Source organism: Chaetura pelagica, unplaced genomic scaffold (assembly GCF_000747805.2).
Source record: "Chaetura pelagica isolate M959 unplaced genomic scaffold, ChaPel_1.0 scaffold846, whole genome shotgun sequence".
Taxonomy (NCBI): Eukaryota; Metazoa; Chordata; class Aves; order Apodiformes; family Apodidae; genus Chaetura; species Chaetura pelagica.
Genome location: NW_009953518.1, coordinates 409,832 through 434,550, shown reverse-complemented (window position 1 = coordinate 434,550; position 24,719 = coordinate 409,832). Strand labels below are relative to the sequence as shown.

General features: G+C 40.5%; 1 protein-coding gene across 1 annotated transcript in view; it reads left to right on the top strand.

The window, feature by feature from the left end:
- Positions 1-24,719, top strand: part of RAPGEF6 (Rap guanine nucleotide exchange factor (GEF) 6) — a gene marked incomplete at its 5' end in the record, with an annotated part of 38,697 nt that overhangs the window by 5,777 nt on the left and 8,201 nt on the right. The window contains 13 exons of the mRNA XM_009999476.1: positions 85-193; positions 2,145-2,388; positions 2,969-3,126; positions 4,183-4,197; positions 6,550-6,790; positions 8,117-8,500; positions 10,842-11,053; positions 11,904-12,027; positions 14,265-14,288; positions 17,588-17,808; positions 20,161-20,352; positions 21,764-21,898; positions 23,285-23,398. Of these exons, the coding sequence (XP_009997778.1) occupies positions 85-193; positions 2,145-2,388; positions 2,969-3,126; positions 4,183-4,197; positions 6,550-6,790; positions 8,117-8,500; positions 10,842-11,053; positions 11,904-12,027; positions 14,265-14,288; positions 17,588-17,808; positions 20,161-20,352; positions 21,764-21,898; positions 23,285-23,398 (2,173 nt within the window). The remainder of the gene's footprint in view (positions 1-84; positions 194-2,144; positions 2,389-2,968; positions 3,127-4,182; positions 4,198-6,549; positions 6,791-8,116; positions 8,501-10,841; positions 11,054-11,903; positions 12,028-14,264; positions 14,289-17,587; positions 17,809-20,160; positions 20,353-21,763; positions 21,899-23,284; positions 23,399-24,719) is intronic.

Sequence of the window (24,719 nt, the reverse complement as noted above, 5' to 3'; positions counted from 1 at the left end):
GTGCCTGTATTATCACCTTTGTGTTTATAAGTCTGTCATAAATAGTTGTTCTCCTAACAGTCCAATTTTTATTTCTCCTTGAAGATAATGGAAGTAAATGGACAGAATTTTGAGAACATTACCTTTGTAAAAGCTCTGGAAATCTTAAGGAACAACACTCACCTCTCCATCACTGTAAAAACAAACATTTTTGGTGAGTAGACTTTATATATCATGTATTTCTGTGTAAAAAAAACTCTGGCCTTTCTGGCTTTAGAAGTGCAATAAGGTTATAAGTTTTTTTTCCCCAAGTTTCTTTCTGTAGGAGTGAAAAAGTTGGGCAGAAGTTGCCTGGTTGTGCATCCCTTTGCTCAGCTCTGTGCTCGTGTGCCCAGGGCTGCACACTGGGGGGCACCGAGCCAGCACAGCCAGCTCTTCACTCCCTGAGAAATCCTCAAATGACTGTTTAAGCAGCTTTGGTGTCCCCTTCATGCGACAGGGCTGGAAGAGAGCCAAGGGAGCTGGGCCAAAATGTTTTGCCAAGAAACAGCAAAAATGTAGAACTGGGTTTTTGTAAAACTTTTTATAATGGCTGTGAGAATGATGGGTTAAATTGCCTTTAGATCTCATACTGAAAAGGGGATATAAAAAGCAGTATGACATATAAATGTTGGCTTTTAATTGCCAATGTGAATATAAACACATAAATACCTCTTCAAAATCTCAGTCAAACCATCTGTTCTTTTTCCTCAATCCAGTTCAGGCAACAGAATAACCACAGCTACTGAAAGAATGAGACTGTGCACTAGTCAGCTCCTGTCTCCTTGCTTGGATCTGAGACCTTGGATCTGATGGTCTCATTTTTTATTTTCTTCCTCCAGTTACATGCCCTTGTTCACTATTGAATTTATTTTTAATTATTATTTTCAGTTTATCAATGTACAGGTAAAAACTTCCTAGCAGTTGCTCATTAGTGTAGTTGCAGAAAACCATAAACTAACCATGGTAACCAGGAGTCTAGACTAATATGAAATGACATAAAATAAAGCAGAACTGTGAGTGAGGCAGTGATGGATTGTTCATTGGTATTATAAATGTAAGCAACATACGTTTAGGAGTGGATTCTAATCTCTTTTCCTGCTAGCCAATGTAATTTCAGGGTGATGTCCCTGATACATTTTAATGAATTCATATCTTGAAGCTTTTTCAGCAGTGACACTTATCCTGTCTTTTTAATTGAGTGCTAAGTGCCTGGTGCTGACAGTAAGCAATTCTTGTTCCTACATTTGAATCCATACTGTGAAGGCTGTTGGCCTTAAATTGTTAGCCTTAAATTTTATTGCATAATAGAAATGGGTGACTGGCTGGGACTTTCTGCACAGAAACTCCTGGTTGCTTTGCTTCTAGGGAAAATCTGAGTAATTTGCTCTGTACAGTTCTGCATTCTCCTAGTATTGTCATGTTTTCCACAGAAAATGCTGAATTTCTGAATTGAGAAAAAAATAATTTGTATTGATAAACAAATTTGACCAGTTTGTTTTCACGTTTTTTATGTGAGAAGAAATACAAAGAACACAAGGACTATCTTTTCCATCATCAGGTGTGTCAGTGTTGGTAACAGACTGACTTAGTTTGATAAATACAATAGGAAATTTGATGTAGCTTCTATTCAGTAGTGTTACTAAAAGCAAACAAAAGTCAGTTTTGGAAAACATCAGTCTGTCTTGCAGTTATTGTAGAGGGAGCAGCTGCACTCCTGTTACCTAAAAGATGCACACAAAAAAGTCAATAAGTAGTCAATAAATACGTAGAGCTGATTGCTGTGAACAAATTGTGTCCTTATTATCTATCCCCTAACAGTAAACCAGCTCTAATAAATTTGCTGTGATACGTGCTAATTTGGAAAGTAGGAGGAATCTGCTGTGCAGAATGTTTCCTTGTTTTTATTTAACATTGAGGGGTTGCAATCAAAAGCAGAACTTGAATGGGAGAAGACTCACACCCCTAGAATCAAAATTAGAATGCAGAGTGTTACCTGCTTTGTAACTCTTTGATTCACTCTCTCAGCAGGGATGTGAGAAACAAAAGCTTTGAGGGGAAAGATGAATTTTCTGAAGTTTTAAGTGTGCAAAAGCAAATGACAAGGATTGAATCTTCTCTTACAGTGTTTAAGGAGCTGCTCTGCAGGATAGGCCAAGAGAAGAATGGAATTCCACATATTCCAAAAATTGCAGAAAAGAAAAACAACCGTTATTCCATCCCAGATATGCCTGGAGATGTGGAACAGATGTTTCCTCGTGAAAAAGGAAACAAGAAAATGAAAGCAAACACTGTATCTGGTGGGAGAAACAGAATCAGGAAGATTTTAGACAAGACCCGCTTCAGCATCTTGCCTCCAAAACTGTTCAGGTTCGTCAAACTCTTCAGGTCAAACTGTAATTGTTCTTTATTAAATTGTGATATTTTAGTTGCTTGGTATCTTCAGTCATTATGTCTATGTAGCTTATGTTTTTTAAAAAAATGGAGCAAATCTGAACCCTATGTGGAGACCAAGAACAAAATATTGAGTTCATGATGCACAAGGGTTGGTTGTTAGCACAGGGACATCCAATTGTTGATATCGCTGTTCATGAACTCACCTCCCACCAGCCCAGGCTGTATAAGCCTCATCAAACCTGGCCTTGAACACCCCCAGGAAAAGGGCTTCCACAGCCTCCCTGGGCAACCTATTCCAGCACCTTCCTACCCTCATGGTGAAGAATTTCTTCCCGATGTCTAATGTAATCTCCCCTCTTCCAGTTTAAAACCATTCCCCCTTGTCCTGTCACTGCCCTCTCTGGTGGAAAGTTTCTCCCATGTCTTGGTGTTAAAAGCCGGTCTACAACATGTCATTAAAACATCTGAGTGCCATTATTTTTCCTAGTTTTATTCATCCCAAGGTGAGCATAAGAAGCTTAATGCCCACAACTGAACCAAACCTGTTTTGCAGCGATGGCAGCGTGAGCCAGTCACAGGACGACAGCATCGTGGGCACTCGGCAGTGCAGACACAGCCTGGCCATCATGCCTATCCCAGGAACGCTCTCGTCCAGCAGCCCTGACCTGTTGCAGCCCACAACTAGCATTCTGGATTTCTCTAATCCTTCAGGTAAAACAGCATCTTCAGCTGGTTTGCAGGATGGTTGCCAGGCAGTTGGTTCAGGCAGGAAATTCCATCTTCTAACAGCATCGAACGTGCTGAGTGCGGTTGCCTGTTTGTCTTGGGGCCCCAACAGGTCCAAACTGGAGATTTCCTGAAAATCCAGCTGCCTGAATCTCTCCTGCCTGGTTTTTTATAACATGACACTTAGCTTTTTACAAAGAAATGTATTTAGCCACCTCTGAGAGTCTTTGATTTACTAGAGGTTACCAGAGCTCTGGTGGAAGCAGGTAGTCTTTGTCTGCACCTTTCTCTTCTGTGTTCCCTTCCCAATCCCAGCACTCTTGGAGACTGGGCTTGTCCATCCACCATCTTTGGGAGTACATTTCAGGCAGTATTGTGGTTAGAATGGGACTGCCATAGTGCCAGCATAGTCAGGTTAATGCTTAATGTTTTACAGCCATTATTTATATTCAACTGTATGTCTGAAAAACTGAAAGCTGGTTTGAGATGTGTGGTCCCTGCTTTCATTGCTCTTACTGTAGGAATACAGTTTATGGGGTGGCTGCAGGAGGCATTTGTTGTTACGTGCAACTGCCTGTAAACATGTCAAGTCAGAATATTGTTTTTCTATTTCAAGTGTAAGTTCTGAGCATAATTACATGTTCTGAAAGTGCCTTGTGGCCATGACTTATCTTTACATAAATTTGCAGGTTTCTCCCTTAAAAGGGAAATAGACAGATATATCCTATAATGTAAATAAATATCCATAGCAAATAAGTCCATTTTTACAGCAAATCCAGGTTCTTGCTGTCTGCATGAGAACTACAGACACATTCTCTAGGAATCTTTGCTTAATACTGTCCCAATTACTGCATAATATGAAACATTGATAACTAGTCCTTCTTACCTTTAGGTTTGCTATAACAAGTACAATATCATTTTTGAATGGCAGAGAAAACCCAAACGTTTCTGACACTGTGCTACATAGCTTAATAAGTTTTGTAAACATCTAAATCTTGATTTGGTGTTGACACAGTTTTTTTCTTTTCTCCCTGCCCGCAGCTGTTGGGTTTTACTGTAAGTATCCTGATGTAGAGCATCCTGTAGACCTTAATACTGCATGGCTTGCCTGTTCCACTTAACACTTCCATATGTTGCATTTATGTAGTTATTACTGGTAGGGCATTAGATTGTCCTGGGCCCTGCACTCTTCCCTTAAATAAAACAAATCCATAGATCCTTTAAGGGCACGATGCTGCACTGAGGCTGAGACTTGCTTTTTATTCCCATTTCTCTGCTGACCCACTGAATCACATTCAGCAGGTGACTTTGCTTCTCTGTATCCTTGCTTTAAAGGAATTAAATTGCCAACATTTTACAGAAACTGAAGTTCTAGATTATAACATAGTTTGAGATTGTTTGTTCTTTTGTTGGACTCTGTATAACCAAATTTATGTGCATGCAAACTTGAAATGTTTCGTATCGTCAACACAAACTGAATAATGCATAAGAAAATAAATTTTTATTCATGTTTAGCTGCTTAAAGGCAAAGACCACGAAGGCAGATGTGCTTGTAATAAAATCTTCCCTCGCCTTAGTTACACTAAGTTTTGGTTGCATGGTGATTTTTTTTTTTCTTCTTTTTATTTCATTCCCAAATGACATTTAATTTTGGTTTTATACCTTGAGTAGGTTCTGACTGATGTATGTTGATAGCAAGGAGTAGATGTTTGCTTCTTTTGTTCATTTATTATTATTTTTATGAGAACAGCCATCTCCCAAATTATTCAGTGTGTCATTTTCACCACTTTCACTCTGAAATAAGTCCATAAGATTTATTTTTTGTTTTCATTACCCTCGTTCATGTCTCAAATTCAACTAGTCCCCAGCTATAAATGAGACTGTTCTGGCAATGTGACAGTAATAATAACGAAACTGTTGGTGGAATTAGTTTTCAATCAGATTATTTTTTAAACACCCTGTTTCCTTCCATCTTCTGGATTGTTAACAGCTGATGTTGAGGGTTTCTTTTTACAGTTGGCAGAAACTTTTGTTGCTCATTCATAAATTACCTGCTTATTTTTTGCCCTGAAATGTCTGCTCCTTGCCCCTATAACACCATTACATCCTGATGCAAGAAAAAGTAACCCCAGGTTCACTGCCCCCCTTGAGAGAGATCTCTGTTTCTTCCTTAAGCAGTGGATTTTGACAAAAAAACAGATGTGTAGGGGTAAGCAGAGAGAGTGGCTGCTGGGAGGAGCTTGGTGCACAGGCCAGCAGGATGATTCTTCTGGTAGAAGTGCCAACAGGGATGCTGGGTCCTTCCCTCCCCCTGGCACTCAGTGCCTCGCCCAGGGGTGGTAGGTCACATCCCTCAATCCATGGATTTGGCAGCTCGTGGTTGAGGTTGTTAAAGGCTGCTCAGGTAACAATGACAGAAGGGAAAGACTGGTATTACAGCAAAAGCCTCCAGAACAGCCTTTTCCCTCTCCCATGGTGAGACTCTGATGTGGGAGTTGGTGGCACATCTGCCTCTGACGTGGCTTTTTGAAGAGCTGCAGGCTGGCTGAGGCTCAGCGAGAACCTCCCACCTTCTCAGGTCTGCAGAAACTTGTGAGGTTTTAGTCTTCAGAGTTTAGGGAGGGGAAAAATTCTGCTCCCCTGACTTTTAAATTAGTGTGCACTCTCACTCTTGACATTTTTTTCAACCAGTTAATTTTGAAAATCAGGCCTCTCCTAATAACTAATGGAGTGAATTATTTCCAGTCATGGAGCTGCAGACTAAACGTGTGTCTGTTTAGACACTTAACTCCTGCTGTAGGCTGCCTCAGATAAAGCTGTTCTCTAGTGCATTTGTAACACGTAAAATGTGCTGTAAATAAGTACACTTGCCAAAGAATTAACTGCTGGCAGCAGTTTAGTTCCTTTAGGGTGAGAGAGCAAGTTTGCAGCTAGTTATGGGAGCGAACAAATCTCCTTTCCTCTCTGCATCTTCCTGTCCACACGAGCTCAATGGCTTCCTGTCCCTGGGAAGGGTGCCCTGGCACGGGGGGGGGATTCTGGCTCTTGCACAGGCAGGAGAGCCAAGGAGGGAATGATGCTGCCAAGGCTTTTGAGGCAGGCTGAGCAGGCCAGTGTACAGCACAGTGATAAATCTAGATGTCTTGTACTTTGATTGTGGTCATGGGATGATAAAGTAATTGGGCTGTGGAAATGCAGAGAGAAGAGTCCTCTTTTTCCTCTCAAAATTGAAAGAAGAGACTGAATATTTTAATGCATACTTATCAAGTCCAGCATGGCTTCTTTTTTCTTACTAGATGTTTTTTTGTTTGTTTATTTTCTGCCTATTAAATGAGACAGTAAATGACCTCATGTCTTTGTGATCGAAAAGGAACGTCATCCATTAAAGATGTTGCTCTGTTATTTTAGATATTCCAGACCAAGTAATACGAGTCTTCAAAGCAGATCAGCAAAGCTGCTACATTATCATCAGCAAAGACACCACAGCCAAGGAGGTGGTCAGCCACGCCGTGCACGAGTTCAACCTGACGGGCGCCCCGGAGACCTACTCGCTGTGCGAAGTGTCCGTCAGTCCCGAGGGCGTCATCAAGCAGCGCCGCCTGCCCGACCAGTTCTCCAAACTGGCTGACAGGATCCAGCTCAACGGAAGGTAAAAGGGCCCCTGGGATTCTGCTGTGGCTTTATTTGCCTTCTAGGCGTTCAGCAGACACACCGGGGAGTGTTTCAGTTGGAAGGGCAGGTGTCTGTTGGAAGAGCGAGCAAGAAAGTGGCAGTAACTTACCCTTCCTTCTCCTCTTTTCTTCCTTGTTTTGTCTTTCTCTTTTACACCCAAAAAAACCTTCCCCTCACTTGGTGACAACTAAATTTAGCAGATCAGGATAACCGAGACAGTGGCTTATACTGACATTTGTTTTGACGCTTTCCACATGTAGTTCAGAACCAAACCCCACAATTACTGTCTTTCCCAGTGATGTCATGTTGCAATGAACTGATACTAACCTGAGATAAATTCTTCCATTTTTATGTAAACTGTTTTGCATGTTTCTGAAATGTTAAGTGCTTCAGTTCTATCTGATGATCTGATCCATACCAGGAGAAAGTGTATTAAGTAAAAAATTCTTTAGTCATCTTCGCTAGGCAACAGAGGGAATTTGTGAGGAGGTAACTTCTGTATATCTGAAAGTGATCTGCTTGGGACCATGGAAATGAATTTTCCAGATACACTTTCATTTCCTGAATGCTCTGTGCTTCATGTAAATATAATATACCACACTAAATTTGTGTCAGAAACCACACTCAAGAAATGGAGAAATAAATTAACAAGAGATTTCTCAGGAATAATGTGAATTTAAAGTGTTATTTCACTGCTGAATTTACAAATGGAAAAGTAACTGAAGGTGAAAGCTACAGCAAGTATAGAAAATATTAGCAAAGAGGTAGATTAAAACAGCTTTAGAATAGTGGGGTTTTTTTTAATTCAATGTAGTGATGGTTTTTATACTAGCTGAAGTGCAAGGTTATGCTGTCCCTGCTTGCCTCTGGCTTTGCCTCTTCCTCTGGCTTGTCAGCAATAATGCAGAAATACAGGTAAAGACCCTTGTGATTTCAGTAATGTCCATGTTGATCATAGAATCGTATCAGAGACTGGTTTGGGTTGGAAGGGACCTTAAAGATCATCTAGTTCCAACCCCCCTGCATGGGCAGGGACACCTCCCACTAGACCAGGTAGCTCAGAGCCTCATCCAACCTGCCCTTGAACACTTCCAGGGATGGGGCTTTCACAATTTGCCTGAGCAACCTGTTCCAGTGTCTCACCATCCTCACACTGAAGAATTTCCTCCTAATGTCCAACCTGAATCTTCCCTCTTCCAGTTTTGATCCATTCCCCCTCATCCTCTCACTACAAGCCCTTTTGTGTTAACAAACCCTCTGAAGAGCATCTCTAATGTTCTATTCAAACTCAATTATTCTTTAGGTATTACCTAAAAAACAATATGGAGACAGAGACCTTATGCTCAGATGAGGATGCTCAGGAGCTACTGAGAGAGAGCCAAATTTCCCTCCTCCAGCTGAGCACCATTGAGGTGGCCACTCAGCTTTCCATGAGAGACTTTGAATTATTTCGCAATATTGAGCCCACGGAATACATCGATGACCTTTACAAGCTGGACTCCAAAACAGGCAATGCTCACCTGAAACAGTTTGAGGATGTCATCAATCAAGAGACCTTCTGGGTTGCCATGGAAATTTTAGCAGAGCCCAACCAACTCAAAAGAATGAAGATTATTAAGCATTTCATTAAAATTGCTCTCCACTGTCGAGAATGCAAGAACTTCAATTCCATGTTCGCGGTTATAAGGTAAAATACTTCCCATTTGTCAGGTCTGATTTGTGCTGTCAAAGGCAGTTCTTGAATCTAAATGGAAAGAGAAATAGGCCTATCCTGAACAGATGAGGGGTGGTTTTCAGGGAGTTACCAAGGTTTTCAGGAGCCAGGCTGCACAGAGCTGTGTTGTCACTGCTGTCTGTCCCTTGCTCGGTCTCACGGCAGCTCTCGATGTGCTTGTCTCATCTGTCCGTGTTACCTGGCAGGGAAAGATGAGATTTGGACAAAAGCGCTGTTTGTTTGATGAACTTCAGAAACCTGCCTGAACATTGGTGTCATTTTCCCTGATTCTGCTACCCAATTTCCCTTTTCTTTTCAGTCCTTGTTAACTTGTCATATCTGCCACCATGACCAGACTTTATTTCTGCCTTTTATTCTAAGAACTTCCTTAAATTGATCTTGTTTGAGTTTAATTTTCCTTTTCATTCTTTCCTTTCATCTGCTCACTTCTCTTTTTTTTCTCTTCATTTGCACACTTAGACTTTCTCTTCTGATTTGTACTTTCTGTTCTGATTTATACTAGCTGCTGATACCTCAGCAGCACGAGTTCAACATTTCCCGTATTTGCTATTTTGTTATGGTCAGGTTTTAGTTTTAAGAAAAAAGGTGCTGTGATTCATCAGACAGATCTGGATTCATGCTGTATCCCAGCACCAGCACTACCTTTTAAAATGGTATTTCCAAATGCTTTATTCTGTCTCCAGCCAGTTTATCAGATGGTTCTGGCTTCCATTCAGTCATACATTAAAGCATTAATGAATTCCCTTAAAGTGGGCAACCACTGGGGCTGTGGCTACTCATTACATGGTGAATATACATGTGGATACTGAATGGTACTGAATCTAATTCCTATGTTCTGCTTCCTAATTTCTTGTGCTTTGCTGTAGCTGGAGAAATAACTCTTTCAGCTTCTCAGCTCAGTCTAATCAGGCCATGACTGAAGTGATGTTTGATAAAAAAAAAAAAAAGCCCAAATAAATTAGCTTTTGTTTTACCCTTATTTCCAGAGGAATAGGTTTTTGTTAGCTTATGCCCCAGGGGTTCACTCTCTTGCCTTGCATTCCATGTTGATGTGATGCCATATGTTTCTTGAAATAGGAAGACCCCATCCTAATGTAGCATGTGAAAGAGGAGCTGTGTGCTGCCATATGTTTCATTTTTTATTTTTTATTTTTATTTGAGAGAAGGCTTTGTTTGCAATTGGACAATAGCATGGAGAAAAATCTGTATAAAAAATAAAACAAATATAAGCTTTTGAAGCTTTAAAAATTAGAACCCCCCCCCGACCTTCTTACAATGGCAGATTCAGTAACTATGATTTTGAGTTTACTACTGAATGCTGGAGAATATCACTTGCCAGTTCTGCTGCTACAAGGAATTTGTCATCACTGCAAAATTTCTCAAGTAAAGTCGGTGTCAAACTACACTAAGGAGGATGGATATTTTAAATTTTTAATGTTTTTCTTTTTTTATTGCTTCCAACTAATTCTGGATATATTTTTTACTTAATGAAGAATGAGGGCACAATAACAAGTTTAGTGTATTTGCTGCTTCTAATGCTCAGCCTGTTGGTGCTTGGTTCCAAATGCTCCAAACATCCTCCTCTGAGGTCCTGCCACTCCTGCTTTGGATGAGCTGGGCTCTGGTCTCACTTCCTACTGTAGCTGTGTATTCACCTCATTAATTTTTCACCCTTTTTGTCCTTATTAAATACATTTTTACAGGAGAGGAATGGTTCTCAAATTGCATGGGCATCAGCTCTGTGTTACAGAGAGGTTGTTTTTGGCAGGCTAGCTTGGAATTTGTACCTTGTGAATAGGAAGCAATCATGCTTTTTACAGTTCTCTTTTTCATTTGATCACAAGAGTGAACAGCAGAGGTTTATTGTGATTAACTCCCAGCCAAGCATTCACCCATTTTTTTTGCAGTTAACCTTGTGAAGATATATTTAATCCTTAAAACAAAAAAAACAGCCCTTTACTTCCTTATGAAAGGCAATCATAGAATGGTTTGAGTTGAAAGGCACCTAGAAATCATCTAGTTCCAACCCTCTTGCATGGGCAGAGGCACCTGCCACTAGATGAGGTTGCACAAAGTCCTATCCAGCCTGCCCTTGAACATCTCCAGGGATGGGGCTTCCACAACCTCCCTGGGCAACCTGTTCCAATGTCTCAACCATCCAAACAGTAAACAATTTCCTTCTACCATCTAGGCTGAATCTTCCCTCTCCCGATGTAAAACCGTTACTCCTTGTCCTATCACTACACACCCTGCTATCACTAGCTGCTAATAATGAAATTCATCTACCTTACAGTGGGTTAAATCTAGCACCAGTAGCACGGCTCAGAGGCACCTGGGAAAAGTTACCCAGCAAGTATGAAAAGCACCTCCGAGATCTTCAGGATCTTTTTGATCCCTCTCGGAACATGGCAAAATACCGCAACATCCTCAGCAGCCAGAGCATGCAGCCTCCAATTATTCCACTCTTCCCTGTTGTCAAGAAGGACATCACATTTCTGCATGAAGGTAATGTCAAACGTGGGGAAATAATGAGCTGAGCATTGACTCTGTTTGAGCCCTTTCTTCAGTGCTCCATGATTCAACCAGTGTCTGAAAGACGCTGCCACCAGTAGGAGGCTTTTGATGCGTCCTTTGTAGGAGCACAATCAAATGGGATCTGAATGCATAATGGGAGAGAGGAAATGAAAAATTAAACATGTATTTTTAATATTTTAAAAGCAATGCCTAATCATCATCTGTCCATCTAGGTGAGCATGCTATAGCTGGTAGTTAGACTGCCTCACATCCATCTCTTGCACAAAGTTGCTGCAGTGTTTCTAGGGTTTCCTTCCATGTTGTGGCTTCCAGACACCTACGATGATCTAACACCTCCTACTCCTGCTTTTGGCATTTTCAAAGGTTTTTGTTTAAACATTTCCATTTTTTTCCTTTTACACAAAGTTCTCTTTGCAGTTGGTTAAGGTTAAGCATTTCCATATCTGCCCACTTCTTGGTTGGGATGTTTCAAGACTGTTTGAACTGATTTTGGAATGTGGAGGCTGTTGATGTCAGTTCTATATATTGTTTTAACATCTGTGCCAGTGAATTTGGGCATAATTCACTTAATCCTTTTTCGTCCTACTGATACTTGTTACTTCAGAAATAGACTAACTAGAGCAATGCTGGAGTCTGAGTGGGCCTGATTGTCATCTGTGTTTTGCTAAATTTTCCTGTTTTCTTGCTGTTTTGATTAAAGCAGTTTTATTGATACAGGGGCAGGGAGGGGAGGATAATGTGGGGGACTTAGAAACACACTGCCCAATAAAAAAGTATTTTTTACTCTTTTTTTTCCTCTCTGCATGTTTCAATTATGCAGGAAACGATTCCAAAGTGGATGGCCTGGTCAATTTTGAGAAGCTCAGAATGATTGCCAAAGAAATCCGCCAAGTTATCCGAATGACCTCAGCAAACATGGATCCAGCTGTCATGTTCAGACAAAGGTGTGCAATTTAGAAAGCCAGTGGGATTGAAGGTGTTTCAAAGTGGGTAGGGGTCTGGGTTTGTGTGTGCTTCAGTATGTTGGTATTTCATTGTGTAACTCCCCATTGACATTCACCATCAGAACCACAATCTTTTATCATGTTGTGGCAATACAAGTGATCCTTTCCAGACCTGCTTTTAATGACTACCAAACCAATTTGTTGTCTTTAAAAAGCAAAGAAGGATAGGTTCTAATTTTAATGATTAATATATTTTCTCTAAATAAAATGTTAGTATCATTGGAGTTTTTGGAGAGGTATGTTATTAGGGAGGAAATAATATATATGCATAAATCTGAAATGTTGTTTCAAAACAAAACTCCACTGGAACAAATTAAAAATAAGGTATTTTTCAATTTGTTCTAAACACAGCTTGCTCCACCTACGTAATGTTTGATCTGTTCAGGTTCGAAGCAGGTGGAGGGTATTTCATTATTGTTTTTTTCCTTTGTTTTTCCCCTGATGCATGGGATCTTCAGGCTCTGCGTCAACAAACTGCAGAACAAAAGCACTGTGGTTTCTAATCTGCTGTTGCTGAGTTCCAGAATCTATTTCGTGGAACTAAATAATTCCCTACATCTTTTTGCTTCCCACTGGCTGAACTAAAAGCACCAGTGAGTCTGTGTGTTTGTGCAGGGTCCTGTGGATCCCTGTCCTGAGGAGCCATGTGCTCCTCACCTTGCACTGTTAGTTTGCCTCTCAGACTAAGGGCCACACAAAAACCTCTCAGGATGCAGTTCAGGCAGGGAGTTGGGGACAAGATGGTCCCCTGTGATGTCACTACATGCTTTCTACTTCAAGCAATGACAGAACAGTCCATTGGGTCCCCTGTGAGGTGGGTGTCCCCAGCAGTGGAGAACTCTGGAGGCCAGGCCATAAGCAGGGCACAGAGGAAGCTCAGTGGGCAGTTGGTCACTGTTGCTTTGTGCCATTCCTGACTGAATTCCAGTGGATAGGTCACCTCAGCAGCTGGAATTGTTTGATTTATTAATTCAGTTACATCTGTGCAATGGAAGGGAGTAGTGTATGCAAGAACACTTAGCCTATGTAAGAGCACAGAGATCTGGTTCCCTGTGGCCCTCCTGTGGTCAGGATTCACAGATGATGATGGATTCATAGAGGCTGACTATCAGGAAACATCAGTATTTTGTTTAAAATTGGTCCAGTTAAGGTTTGAAATTGAATATATCCCTTGATAGTGTTTAAAAATGGATTTAACTTAACAAAATTTCTTTTTTTAACACGAGTTGTAAAGTTATTTACTGCTAAGTTGTGATTGCGTTTCAGAAATTTTGGCACTCACAGGTTAAATCAGTCTATAAATAAATTTCTTTGATGCCCTGTGCACTTTCTGAGACTTAATGAATTCTAATCATCAAATGAATTGACTAGTAAATAGATACCTTTAGTATGTTTTTCAGAATTATAGCACACATTTTAATGACCATAATTTAAATCATGCACACTGACATAAAATGCTTAGGCAGCTAATATTAGAGATAGTGCTGAAGATTAAAAGAAAATAATTCCCTGTTTTCACATGATTTATTTTCATCTTTGTTGCCTCTGGTGTTTGATCTATCAGTTTGTATTGTGAAGCACCAATAAATGCTTTTGAAGATTAAAAATGAACAAGAAAATGTTTGTTATTAGTAACATGAGACTCTGTAGCAAGTTAATTGCTGATTAATTCAGAGCATCTAGTTTTTCAGCTTGTATTTGGCAACTAGCTTATTTCCCAGCAAGTAATCAAGAGAAAACATCATAAACCTGAATACTGATGATGATTTCTCATACACTTAACTGCAGTCCTCATGCAAAGAATAAATTAATTTAACCACACTTTCTGCAACATGAGGAAGTTAAAGAGTTTTTGCTCATTCCATCAAAATTGAATTTGACTTATGGGAAATTCTTAACAGGAAAATTTAAGACAAGTTTGGCTTTTAAATTATTGTGTTAAAAGTAAACAAGAAACTGATAGATTTTTGTCCATATGCAAGTGTTTGAGCAAGTCCTGCCCTTGCATTCCATTAAAACATCGTGTCATTGTTTGAGAAGAATTTTGCTGTACAGAAATTTTTTCTTTTCTGTTCTTTCCTGTCTACATCTTTCTTCCTGACTCTCAACTGTTTTATTTTTTTCCTGTGCTTTTCTGTTCAAATACATGCTTCAATGTATATGGCTCTTGCTTACAGGAAGAAGAGGTGGAGAAGTTTGGGGTAAGTGTAGAGATGAATGCAACTAAGATAAATAAAGATTATGCAACTCTTAACATACTGCATCCTCCTCGTTAGTGCATGCACCTGAAGTACAGCATGCATTTTATTAACCCTGCAATAAAGGTTTTGTGGAAAACAGGAATAAGGGGTTACAGTCAACATTAAACTGCAGCTATAAACATTCTGAGTTGCTTTTGTGTATTAGATAAGTTGTTTGAGTTTTGGCTTTATGCATTAAAAAATCCTGCTGTGCAGTTATATTGGAAACTATTTTGGGAAATAAAAAGTTGCTGTTTAACATGTAGCAGAGAAGTGCCAGCCCTCCTGCATTTTAAACCATGAAGACAGTTTGAACTGTGGTAATGAGAAGTCATTTCCCCACTGAAAGCTTGAGTTCAAGCTTCAAAGTATTTATTTTTAGTATCTATTTAAAATGTATCTCACATTTCATAGACCAGAACCCTCATTGTTTTTGCTGGGAGTCTTGATTGTGCCAGGACTGAATAATGAAATGCCTACAGCTGAGAGCACTGAGGCTGGCTGGTCAGGTCCCTGCCTGGCACAGGGCAGAGCTGTTAAGATGACACTGTAGCCACGTTTTATGTGTTCTTACGTGCAGTTTATCCCATAAACTGTTCTGACCTGAGCCTGCAAGCCTTTGCCTTTTGAAACTGTGCTGCTTTTCACCCTGTGACTCTGGCTGCAGGCTGTGAGCTGTGCCTCAGCACACTGAGCTTGTGCCCAGAGGATGGAGGCAGAAAAGCTGGAGGAGCCTTTCCTCTCCTGCAACTTACAAAGGAGTGGCAAGGAGATGGTCAGCAGGGGATTTGGGCACTCTATGTAGAGAAAGGGTTTACCCCCACCAATAGTGGTGGGGACAGTGCCAGGACTTGGGCTGGCCAAACTGGGGAGAGCAGGTTTGGATGCTGGTCCCTGGTGAAACCAGCAAGGTGTGGTGCCCCTGGGGCAGGAGCCTGGCTGGTGGGAGCTGGTCAGTAGTCAAGTAGTCAACAGTGCAGCTTGTGGGGAGAAATACCCAATTGGAGCCACCACAATTTCTAACCCTTGGGATTACTGGGAGCACAAGTGAATGAGGAAAAATAATTTTTAAAGGGAATTGACTTAAATTGCCTTAAAAGGTCAAGTCCAGACTTGAAAGAAAAACAGAGTGTATGACAGCAATAAAATATTTATGTCATTAAAAATAAACAATGTAGTTTCCTGTTTCTTTATGTGGAAGATAGAACCTCATGAAAAGAAAAAGAAAGCTACAAGGAGATGAGTGCCCTGGGATTGAATAGGTGTGCACAGTCCATCATGCCATTTGCTGCTCTTTGCCTGTAACAGCATTACTTTTTCATTTAATTAGGCTATACATTTCTGCCAGCTTTTAAGCTTAATTTTCTCTTAGACTGATTTGTTTAACTTCTTTGAAAATCTTGCAGTCAGCTGCTTTTCCACCACTTCTTATTTTTTAAGCTCCATGTGCTCCATTCTTTAGACTTCCTCAAACAATATGTTTTATTCTGACTCAGCCATTATGGCTTTTCTGTGCTTGTTTGTTCTGCCACTTGTGATTTTGTAAATGCACCCGAAGTATTGAGAAACATCTTTACAAATAATTCAGCATTTAAAAATGAAGTTATTCCTCTGAATATTTAAAAAAACACCACAACCAGCTTTGAAGAACTTTACTGATGCTTTTCATTGGAATTTGTGTTACATGTACTGTGGTCTCCATTTATCAAAGAGTGGATCAGGACTGGTGTGGCCATAGAGGTGATGTGTGTATTTGAACTGTACCAAAATCAGTTTTTTGGTCACTGATTCATTATGAATAGAAGTGACAGTCAGGACTGACTGATGTACCTGAACCATTGGGGGATTATTTGGTTTTGCTTCAGTTGCTGATAGAACTGGCAGCTCAAAATTAGAAGCATTGAAGAGTATTGTCTGGGGACATGCAAGTCTGGGGACTTGTGTGTTATCACTGCCTTCCTGACCTCTGTTAGGTTACATCTTTTTAATGAGCTGCTCTTCTGTGAATGTTTTTACTTAACTGGAGAAAGAAGTTAAGTGTGTAATATAATGTACTTTGCATATTTAACATAATTTCCAGCCTCACTTGAACGTGGTCAGAAGCTCTTGTTTTCTAAGAGGATTACACACCTGTGACTCACTTCTGTATTCAGCTGAGTTGCAAGAAGTTTCTGTTGTAAGCCTGATGCAAACAGGGGGTACCAAATGCTTTAAAGGAGCGAAGTTACCAAGTTTGTCCCCTCTGCTGCTGCAGGAGTGTGGGTTTTTGTCACAGTTTGACTCAGGTCTGACAACAATGCTCTCGATCCCCCCTCCCCCCAACCCAGGTAGGGAAGGAGAGAGAGAAAAAGAGAGAGACTTGGCTGGATTGAAAACTAAACTACACAGCTTTAATTAAAAGACTAATGAATGATACAAGAAAATATATACAATTATATACAAATATATTCAGGAATGGGCAAAAAGCCTCTTGCCTCCCCCCACCCCAGCAACTCCCACAGCACTTCCCTGAACTGGGAAGAGTCCCGAGGAATCCCGGAGCTGCTGCTGGAGAAAGCAGAGAGTTATGGGGGTCAGGAGATCTCGAGCCTAAGGGTCGACGGTGATGGATGAACAGAGTCCTCCCTGGACGCCGGCCATGGATGGAAGAGAAGGGGAGAAGAAGAAGGAAGGAAGTTGTCTTCTGTGATCTCTGACCTTCCTCTGAGCTTACGTAGATATATGGAATGGAATATCTTTGGCCAATTTTGCTGTCCATCTAACTCAGCCTCCTACGGAGGGGTCACAGATCTCCCCATAGTGTCTGAGCTGGCAGAGTGCAGGTGCAGCCTTGAAGCCTCAGTAGTTAGAAAAACATTCCACTGTCTTATCAGCCTAGCAGAACACACTGTTGCTAGTTACAAGAGAGCTTACTGAAGGAAAAAAAAATGAGTAAAAAGAAAAATTGGCTTCATCCTGGCTCAAACCAGGACAGTTTTGCAGAGCAGCACTGCCAGTCCTTAGCAGAGCTGACTGCGCCTCGTTCTTGCCAGTTCCACACTTTCATACAAATCCTTCTCTAGTCTCAAATTGCTGCTGTCCATTTACCAGAATATTTTAAGACAAGAGTTGTTTTAATGCTGTTCATCTTTTTAACTCATTCGCATCAGCATGCACTAGCCCTAACTGGAGATTATTGGTTTTGATCTGCTTTGGCGTGTGCTACTGAAGCTCCTCATTGCTGCCCAGAACTGAAGATTCACTGCTTTGCTCTCTTCTAGATCTCTGAGCCAGGGCAGCACAAACTCAAACATGCTGGATGTACAGGGAGGTGCCCACAAAAAACGTGCCCGACGCAGCTCCCTTCTGAATGCCAAGAAGCTGTATGAGGATGCCCAGATGGCAAGGAAGGTGAAGCAGTATTTGTCCAACCTCAACGTAGAGACAGACGAAGAGAAGATCCAAATACTGTCACTTCAGTGTGAGCCTGCGTACAGCACTCGTGAGTACAGTGATCTAGAATGTTCGTGTGATCTGGAAGATACATAAAAATCTTGTTCCTTCCATAGAATTGCTCATTTAAAACCGTCTGCCTTCAAGAAAAAGTGCTGGGTTTTCAATTAATGTCCTAAGAGTTTTAGCAAGCCACTGTTCAGCTTCTGATCTTGGTTGAGCTCAGAAAACTTCAATGATGTTTTCTGTTTTGACCTATAGTTCTTAAACTGGGTGTCTTCATCAGTCTGGAAGGAAATTCATTAGTACATTAGCTCTGTTCTTGCCCTGCTGTCCTTGTGCAGAATTAGGAAGGATAAAAGTAGTGTTTACCATATGACAGCAAGAAAATGAAGAGAGACACAATCAATACAGAAACTGCAATGGATTACAGCTTAGGATAAACAAAGATGCTTGAGAAGGAGAAGTTAGGTCAGTATGGTCTGATGGGATTGGCATGGGTTGACAGTTAAAAATTCAGGGCTACAGCAGGGCTGTTTTCATCATTTGAACTCCTGTGCAACTGTCTAACTAAACAAGCTGTTTTCTGACCTGCTGTCTTACACAGTTCAGTAAATTCTTACTTAAAAATGGGAAATGGTCATTGCATTTTACTTTGATCCTTAGGAATTTTCACTTCCTTAAAAGGTAGGGTTTTTTTCAAAGTAGAAGAGTAGCAGCATTGCTAATTAAAATTTTTACATGTTCTCCAAATGTAGCATTTTAAGACTTTTTTTTTTTTTGTCCTTAAAATACCACTTTGTCTTGGATGAGATAAGTAAACCATGACTAGAAGATGGCATCTTGAAGATAAAAATTAAAGCCCTTTCCATTACTCAGTATTAAGAATGCAAATCCTTATTATTTCACAAGGTGCCTATGCACTTTTATTTTAACGTTTGCTTTTAAACAGCACTGATGTAGGCATCCCAGAAATGGCTACACTTGATTCCTGTTTAAAATGCTTTAAATTCTGTGTATTCACACTGGCTTTTTGCCTGAGGTGGCCAGAAATCACAGGTAGCTCTGAACAGAAACATGCCCACATCGTATGTTGCTAGTAGAGGTGTTCTGCTGGTTCAGCCAGATCTGTGACAGCACAGGATGCTTCTCCTCAAAGTTAATACTAATAATATTGTGGGTTTTATGCTTTACTCCTCTGCTGAAGCAATAGTTTAAAACACTTCAGGATGAACTCCTGATGATCTATGTGCAAACAAAACAGGTGGCCATACTGTCCCCAGGAGACAAATATTAGGAGGTTGTTTTTCAGTTGTTTTAAATAAATAGTTTTAAATCCTGTTTGCTCAGTGCTAGCCATAGATATATGGAAGTAAAACTTGGGAATGTATACTGAGTGTTGTACTCCATGTAGTTAAGCAAATCCAGTCCTTATTTTCCTTAAACTTCAGAAAAGGAAAATGAAGATTAAGTGAATATACAAATAAATACATAGTAGAGAGTTGCATGTTATTAAAGGACCTATTTTTTAAAACTGTAAAGGAAAAACCAAAACAAGAGAAAAAAACCATCAAAACCCCCCCAGGTTTGGTTTGGTTATACTCCAGAGTTTGCAGAGCTAGCAGGAGGGGTGAGGGAGTGATGCTGCCATGGGTGGAGTTGGGAGCACTGAGCCGGCTCCCAGGGGAGTTCCACTGCACTTGGGGCATTTACCCACATTTGAATTTTGACAAAGTAACTTTGAATCAGGGTACATGGTTTTGCAGGTTGTTTTTGTCCAGATAAGGTTTTTTTTGCACAGATCTAGAAAAGCAGAAGGTGCAGCTCCCTTGTCTCCTTGGCAGGAAGATTCTCCTCCCCTTCCTTGCAGGAGGAGTGAGCAGCGATAATGCTGCAACCCAGACTTTTCCAAGGAAATTTAAGGAGAAGTCAGATGGCCTTAACTTTTAAGTTTATTAGTTGCTGTGTGATTAAAGTAGAAAGAGAATCAGTGCCCTGTGTTGTAAACCAGTTGTGCCACCTAGTGAAAGGTTTGATGGCCACTGCAGAACAACCTTTTCCCAGTGGCATTATGTCACTTCGAGGGAGGGGCTGTCCTGCTTCTGCACCTTGTGTACAAACATCTCAAATATGAACTTCAATTGTGATAGAAATAAATCATAAATTTGTCTTCTAGTGAAGTACCTCTAGGACACTTTGAAGAGTTTAGGTGTTTTAATACCATTTCACATAACAGCCTCTTCAGCATAACCAGGTAGGTGTGTTCAGAATAGAAATGGTTTCAGATGTGTTTTATCTACTTCATACCATGGTTGCTTTGGATGGACGTTGATAGTTAGAATGGCTGTAATAATCCTGCAGTTCAAAGTGCAAGATGTTTATATAAAGTTTTTTCTAACAGTGACAAAGAATTTAAGTGAGAGAAGAGGAGCAAAATCCTCAGAAATGTCTCCAGTACCCATGAGATCGATCGGCCAAACCACTAAAGCCCATCAGCATCAACAAAACAGGATGAGTCAAGTTCTTCAGGTTCCCACTGTGAATTTATATCCCAGTAGGAAAAAAGGAGTGACAAAGGATCACGTCACATTCAGTGAGTATCTTCAGTCCATCTGTGTGAAGAGTTTCATAGATGATGTAAATAAGAGGGTGGAGCAGTTTGTAACTGGGTGGATTATTTGAAGTACCCTTTTGATTTATTCACTTGAAAATGGCTCAAGCATATCTGCGTGTTTTAAAGAGAGTGTGCAGTTTATGTAGTCATTTGCACAACCTTTAAGAACCTTTCTTAAACCAGTCAGTGGTAAAGTCATGTCTCCTGATGTGCTCTTGTTGTGTCACTTTGTTTTTCTCTTAAATTAAAGAACGTGTTTGAATTAAAGTGACCTCAATATCTCTCAGACAGGTCAGAGGTAGCATGTAAGGGATTTTAGTGTTTATTTCTGTATTCTAAAAGGATCTTATGCAAACAGAGCAGAACAACATTGCTTGTTTCTTTTCATAACAAAATGAAGTATAATATATTTAGGTGAAATCACTGAAACAAATCACAGACACTTAATAATATAACCTCTGTGATACTGTTGTAGCAGTATTATTGTCAAAAAGAGCAGCACAACATAGGTCATTGGTTGCTTCTAGTGAGAATCGGGTTATTTCTGTCTCTGAATTTGCTATTTGCAGAGTAGTATTATGTATTCTAATGTTTTTGGCCTATTTGCATAACTGTTGTATTATTTCAAAGCTACAGTTGTGGGTTATTAAATAAAGTTCGTTGCAGTCAGTAAATGATATTAAATGATTCTATGATACATTGAGCACAAATAGGCATTAAAGTAACTTCAGAAAACAGTACATTGCAGCATGTAAATAATGTTTCCAGTTAGTATTTATTTCCAGTCTCCTCTTAAAAAGCCTGTACAGCGTTATATGTTCCAGAAGCTTTGCTGAGAGGGATTTCTTTATTCCCGTGTGTTAAGTGTTCAGTGTTGATCTAACAAGCTCTTTAGACCTTAAATTAACTCCTCAGTATCCTTTCCAAGGTGGTCTAAGAGGAAAAACCAAATAATCTGTTAGTGAAGTGCAGGGGTACACTGGTTTTGCTAAACTTGCTGGATAGTGTGTAGTGCCCGTGAGTGCTGATTGCAGAACTCCTGATTGTGAAGATCTCGAACTGACTTGTTGGCTGTGACACAAGTTGGGTTTAACACTGTCCCAATGTGTGATGGGCAAGGGTTTCCTCCAAGATTTACATATTACACAGTTCTCAGTCCTTTGCAAAACCACAAGTCTATCTGTTGCAATGGTTCCTGTTATGATTTGGGTGTCTCAACACTGAGCTGAGCAGCCAGCACTAGCAGTGGTCACTGCTGACCTGATCTAAGGAGCAGCTGCTCCTCCCTTTGCTCAGTACTCCTGTGATGGTTCAGCATGGTGCTTCTGTGTAGTTTAAGCAGATATCACTAACTTGAAAAAGTGGGTAAATGGTATTGTTGTTTTCATAGGCACAGGCTCCCCACAGAAGTCATTAAGTTTGTCTGAGGAAGTAAGTAGTAAGAAGCAAACAGATGACACCATGTCCATGGCATCTTCTTTGCACTCCAGCCCACCTGCTTCTCCTCAGGGCTCTCCACGCAAAGGTACGTGTGCTGTGGGAATGTTCAGCATCCACCCTGGGAACTTGTGCCTGTACTGAAACCAGGGTGGGCAGTGGCAGGAATCTGTTGGTAATGAAGTGTAAGAGAAACATTAGTTTAGAATATTCATGTCAAGAATAGAAGCATGTCTTTCTGTGCGTAGACATAGTTTTTCAATGTACTTTTATGTTTTGGCCTTAAGTCACCTACTGTTTAAAAAAGGGAGCAATTGTTCTATTAAAAATGCTTAAGTGCTTCTGGCAGAGTTTCCAGTAGATCTTAAGTGCTGACAGCCACCAGTGTATCAGATCAGATTTGGGTGGCTGATTGTGTGAATGGGGTTCACAAACTTGCAGTTTTCTTGAAGATGGCAGTGTTGCACAGAAGCTGTGGCTGTTGAGATGTCTTATGTTTTTGCCTAAGGCAGCAGGATTGATCAGGTGGAGCTGGAGATAAAATGCTGTTGTCCTTCTTCAGAAGAGATGGTTTTGTTAGCTGCAGAAGTAGTGCATCCATCTAAATCCTCTAAATTCATACTATTTGTTCTTGTGCACAGGGCTTTGTATACATCCCTGTCTGTCGTGAGGCCCTGAGAATCCCTTTATTTTTGATGTCTTCCTCTTAAAAGACCTGCATCACTTCATCATTAGTCAACTTTGGATGGGAATTCATTTGAAATCTCTTAACACCACTTTATAGTCAGCCAGTGTGGCCCATGTCAGATGGTGTAAGGTGTTTTTCCCTCCCTTCTGTGCTACTTTTGACTCACTGCCAGCCCAAAGCCACTGGGTCAGCATGGCATGGCATGGGGACTTGCTGCATCTTCTCACCCTTTTCAGGGGGAGATCATGCTGGTCCCTCCACTTCTGCCTTCACAAGATACTGTTGCCTTTAGGAGAATGCCACTTACTCTGCTTAAACACAATATATAGATACATATATATATATATAAGAAGCTTAATTACATGGGTTGCCAAACCCAAATCTCCACTGAGATTTTTGAGCGTTGCTTATAAATGTGTTACTTTTGTTAACTTTCATCTGGTTCTTTGAAAATACTGTTTTGTTTCTTTGGGATTATTTGATTAATTCGACTTGCTTTCAGCATATTTTTAGCACTGATCTGCTTTGATTGAGGTGATCATACCCTGTTGTGCGTGTAGTGCTGCTAACAGCTCATTGAACTAAAATGAGGTGCTTCACAGGCAGCGGGAAGACGTTTTAGGCATGAACACGTTGCACTTAATCTTAGAAGTCGTTTTCTTTTGAGCTCTACCCGAGTGATATGCAAATAGGACTCAAGAAAAAGTGTTTTAAAATCAGGACAGTATTTTAGCTGTTCCTTATCTTGTCACTTATCAAGATCTGCCTGTGTGCTCTTTATTGCAGTTGGTAACATCCAGAGGTCGGATAACTGCGGTCAGATGAACCTCTCTGGCTCCTCCTCATCACTTGCCAGTGAAACCAGCAACAAGAACAGTGGGCAACGCAGCTATGGAATAGGTGGGGCTTACTTACAAAAGCAAATTCAGATGATTTGCAGAGCAAGAGACAATTCTATCATAAGTGAAAAGAGAGAAAGAGAGGATGGGAGTGAAAAGACAGAAGCTGAGCGTGAGCACAGGAACACGAAGGGGCCCCTGTTTAGAAGACTTAGGGAAAGGAGCTTCTCCAGGGAAAGAACAGCTCTTACTGCAAAAAGGGAAGCAGAGCACATTGAAGCTTCAGAATGGAGTGAAAAAGACAGTGATTCTCTGAGTATAGCAAGTATCTATAGCAACAACAAGCTGTGGACATCTTACTGCCTGTGCATCAAGCCTAGAAGGAGAAGGAAGACTTTATAAAGACTGTGGTGTCCACTCCGTGCCAGAGTGACTTTATCTAAGTTATTTCAGCATTATTCGTTTACATGTTTAAGCTGTTTAATGTGCTTCCCTTTCAGATACTTGTGTCAGTTATTTATAGCTAATCACCCTTACAGTGCAGTGAAGACAATAATGTGAAGTGTAGAAAATCAAGGAGCAGGTACAGTGGCAGTTCTGGTACTTAGTGTTTCGCAAGCGCCAGTTAAACAGTAAGTTCTGCAACATTCTCTTAATTAGACTCCAGACAGTCCCTCATATGATGCAAATCCAATGCTCACTTTCAGCATTGGTGTACACTTGTACTGGTCACATCTTTTCTGCTAACCTTTTCATCCCAGAAAAGACGTGCATTTGGTCAGTTTATATACGTGCTGTTATTTAATGACTCATCTTCAGGTGGTGTTCATCTCTTTAATGAAGATGAGTCCTTTGGTTCTCCAGGTCTTTGAAGCTGTTGAAGAAGAGTGTCTTAAAATTAAGATGCTCTCTGAGAACATTCCTTACTGCAGTACAGTTGTGTTAACTTGTAAGGAGTACACGAGACAAAGTAAAGAGTATGGGGTATTAATTATTGTCAAAGGAAAGGCAACTGAAATTTAATTGTAAAAGTCCTAGTCTTAAAATACATTTTTAAAAAATAATGTTAATTTATCTAATTTTACAATATATTGAAAAATCTTACAGCAAAAATCAAGCTTAAGCTGTGAAATCTCTCAAATCATGAGCTGTATGCTCAGTGGCATGTGTACCAGTGGCTCCAGATGCCAATTGTACGACCTCGGTATTTTTTACAGACTTTGTGGCATTGATCTTCTGTGGGTGCCACTGGCATGGCTTTTACACTGCCTGGTCTTTTCACATTTTCATCTAATTGATGTAAACATATGCTAGTCCAGCTGAAAGACACATGCACATGCATTATATATTTTGCTCTGAAATTGGTGAGGTCTTCAGCTGTT